At 35.1% G+C, this 3585-nt stretch overlaps 1 protein-coding gene across 1 annotated transcript; it reads right to left on the bottom strand.

Moving 5' to 3' along the window:
* Positions 1-319: 319 nt before the first annotated feature.
* LOC120075258 (RING/FYVE/PHD zinc finger superfamily protein) lies at positions 320-3201 on the bottom strand. The gene is made up of 2 exons (XM_039028475.2): positions 2319-3201; positions 320-848 (listed from the first exon to the last, which is right to left on the bottom strand). The coding sequence occupies exons 1-2, from the start codon at positions 2726-2728 to the stop codon at positions 602-604; spliced, it is 657 nt and encodes a 218-aa protein (XP_038884403.2). The 5' UTR covers positions 2729-3201; the 3' UTR covers positions 320-601.
* Between the last annotated feature and the right edge of the window lie 384 nt (positions 3202-3585).

The raw sequence follows: 3585 nt of genomic DNA, 5'->3' as shown, positions 1-3585 counted from the left end.
ATTAAATGAAATGGGGGCCTAAAATATATTGTTCCTAACTTTTTCTATTATTTTAGATCTTGTTGAACATGATACATGAACCAAGAACATTTGTGAATGAACCTTAAAATGTCAATAATAGCTTTGACGATATCAATGAATGGAGGTTGCTTAAGATGCAAAATATTTATATGATATTTGATTTAATCAAACATTTGTTATTAACATAAATTATTTTGAGACCTAAATCCGATTTTGTTGTTATGGAAGGAACTACATGTCGGAATCTCAACAGAGAATTATCCACAATGAAACGGCAAGGGACAAACAGCACAAACAATTGAGACGGCCAATCCAGCTAGGCTGAGCCCAATAATACAATATAAACTAACAGACAGTTTCATTATACATCTTACAAGTTACAAGGCCAAACTCTTCCTTCAAGGTTCTCTAACATTAATATATATTAACAGAATATTGGTAATCACAATCCTGAGCCGGTAATGGTACGATATAGTCGATCTTTTGAGTTCATTTCAATGGCAGCATTACAGAATGAAGAGAGCACGGCGAAGCTTTTCGACTATCTTTTGCTGCTACTTTTCAGGTGTAGTTTTCGTGATTATGATGGTATTTTGAAGTGAAATAGCCATGATATTACGAAGGCGAAAACCATGCAGGCAAGTAAGAAATTCAGGAACCTGTGGCCTTGCCAGAAGTTCCGAGCCTCTGTAGAGTGCAGTGGCATCACGACAGCAGCTGTAGTGGTTGCTGTTGTTGCTTCATTTGACTCATTGCGCTGCTCTGTTGAATCGGGTTCATAAGTACCAGTGACATTGTGTGCAATTGATCCACAGATCTCACATGTGCTGTAACAAATTATAGATGGATCAGTGCAAGCCAAGCAGACAGACAAGGTACATATTGAGCTTTTTCCTTCATCTTCTTTCAGATAACATAGCTTTCAAATTACTCTAAACAGCACAGTCATAGCTAAAAGAACAGCATGAATCACAAGAAAGGTTTTTTAGTTATAGATCATTCTCCAATAATGAAAAGTTTTCCTGGCCAAACTACACATGGTTGCTAGCAGGGTCAAAAGCAATAAAGTTCTTAACAGATCGAATTATAACGACTCAATTCTTTCAATATGCACATAGATTCTTCATGGGTAAAATTATATACGACCTATGCAAAAGATGTAATGAAGATACATTTTAACTTCTTACAAACTCTTTTGACCGTGATTTGTATATAATAAAGCATTCATCAATCAGCTTGACCACAAAATATGAAGACGGTAAGAGATTTCAGATAGCTGATACCTAATGCGGGTGCAGTACAACGAATGAGGATATTTCCTGTTCAAATATAGTATCTTTATCTATAAATTTGAATGGCTTTTCCAGGTTTTAGGGGAGACGCATGTTCGTTACCGTGAATTATTCGACAGAAAAACTAGCTTCACAGTGTTGGATGATGATTTGAGAGTCGTGAAATGAAATAACCATCTACTCAAACTGAAGCTCTAACTTTGTCTATACAGCGAAAACGGACCCAAGGGTTAAGAATGATGATAAAAACATTTGAACTCAGATAAGAAATGTGCTCTAATTAATAGTACATCAGACTAAAGCAAGCAAATTCCAGGCTAAAGAAATGAGTGTTTTTCTACAAGATGAAGGCAAAGTTCTTCTGCAAGAAACACCTCCAATCCAAGAGTGGCTGACTCCTCGATCAAATGCCATCTCGGTCTCATATCGTCCAATGCAAAATCCAACTTCTATTTGTTTTGCCAAAGAAACACATTTCATTTTGGTTTTGTTCTTTCAAAGGAAATGAAAACATGGATCCTAAAAAAGGCTATTGGATTTATAATTGCATAACTATTTCCATTAAGGCAGAAGCAAAAATAAAGATGACTACATAGTCTCAAACTTTTAGCAATTAGATTAAGGTGTTTTGCAGACAAAAGATCAAGAATCAGACATTTTTAGTCAAAGAAGGCTATCTTGACATGATCAAAGACAAATAAAAGCCAAATTCTTTAACATTAATAAACCACCAAGAGCAATAGAAGTCAACCACAAGTCCACAACTATTAAGTAAGAAGACAAACTTCAAGAGTAGTCAGAAAATAGAAAAAAGAATACAGAAATAAAAACTAAAACACCAATAGGAAGAGGGAAATTTGAACTACAAGATTGTTATTCCAGATTCTAGACATATTTATTGTGGTATCAATCATTATATCCAATGAATTGAAAAGTAATTGAACACAAGAAATGAAACTTGAAAGCAAGAAAACATTAGGCGTTATTCAATTTGAAGGAACTTACATGTCGCCCTTAATCTTGAACCAAGCCTCAGCACACTGCTTATGAGCAGCAGCCAAATCATCCTTACAAGAACAACCCAACTCAATGGGGATTCCAGATTCATGATTAGAAGCATCCAAACTCAAATGACAAATCCGGCAATCCCTCTCGATTTTCGCCAAATGTACCTTAATCTCAGCCAACCCACATTCCAGATCCATCTCTACAGAGCACTCCGAAACAGAGGATCCCCTTCTTTTCTCCGCCGCCACTTCCTCCATAATGTCAGCCCTGGATTGGACCGAGCACCGCCGCACATCATCGGAGGCCGGTGAGGAGTCAGTAGCAGCGGCGGAAACCCGGCGAGGCCGCTGTTGTTGTTGTTGTTCTACATCCATTGTGCCGACATGGGAGTTTTGGATTGTAGTCATCGCAAAGACCCAGAAAGAGAATCCTCATGTAATGGCTCTATAAGGGCAAAACCATGAATGGGAACAGAGAGAAAGGAGTGCCATCAAAGAAAAAAAGTTTGATTTAGGGTGTGATAATGAGAAATGGAGTGAGAAGTAGAAGTAAGTTTGTGGTGGGTGTCCCCTGTTTCAGCGGCTTTGTTGGGTGTCAGTGGCGATGTGCAGCAGAAAACAGAGTTGGAGAGAGGAAGAAGAAGACGAAAGATTTCGGAGACAATTTTTGGATTGCATAATGCAGAGCATCATTCAGCTTCTTTTTTCTTTCTTTTTTTTTTTTTTTCCTTTTTTTTCCTTTTCCATATATATTTTTTTCAATCAAAAGAAAAAGTAGAAAACGTGATCACCCAAATCATTGTTGGAAGGGAAAGAGAAATCTTTTGAGACAAAAATTACATCACAAATTGTGTACAAAAAAAAGAAAAATTCATGAAACCTTTCCTTTTCCCAACCACACCAAAACTTACAAATATACTCTATCAACAATATAGATAAATAATAATAATAAAAAAAAAGTACATCTACTGCCTTTAAAATTTAAATTAAGGTTTAAAAAATAATTCTACTCTATGAACTATTACGAAATTAACGATTTAGTTTCTTTACTTTCAAATTTATAATAACTTAGTCTCTGAATTTATAATTTAATCTCTATATTTTATAATTTATAACAATTTAGTCTCTGTGATGATAGAGAATCAAATCTATATATAAATTATAAGGATTAAATTATTATGTAATAAAAATTGACAAACAATTTTTAAGAAAAAATATCTTTTTCGTCTTTGAATTTTGAAGAATACATGCATCTTGTTTCTAAA

This window comes from Benincasa hispida, chromosome 4 (genome assembly GCF_027475165.1).
Source record: "Benincasa hispida cultivar pf3 chromosome 4, pf3_genome.v1.1, whole genome shotgun sequence".
Taxonomy (NCBI): Eukaryota; Viridiplantae; Streptophyta; class Magnoliopsida; order Cucurbitales; family Cucurbitaceae; genus Benincasa; species Benincasa hispida.
The sequence above is the reverse complement of the archived record's forward strand: the minus strand, read 5'-3'. Positions and strand labels throughout refer to the sequence as shown.

Excerpts from the sequence above, each read along its gene's own strand:
- LOC120075258 (XM_039028475.2), bottom strand. The coding sequence starts at position 2,728 with ATGACTACAATCCAAAACTCCCATGTCGGCACAATGGATGTAGAACAA. Across the intron at positions 849-2,318 it reads TTCAAGATTAAGGGCGACAT|CACATGTGAGATCTGTGGAT; the intron begins GTAAGTTCCTTC and ends AATTTGTTACAG.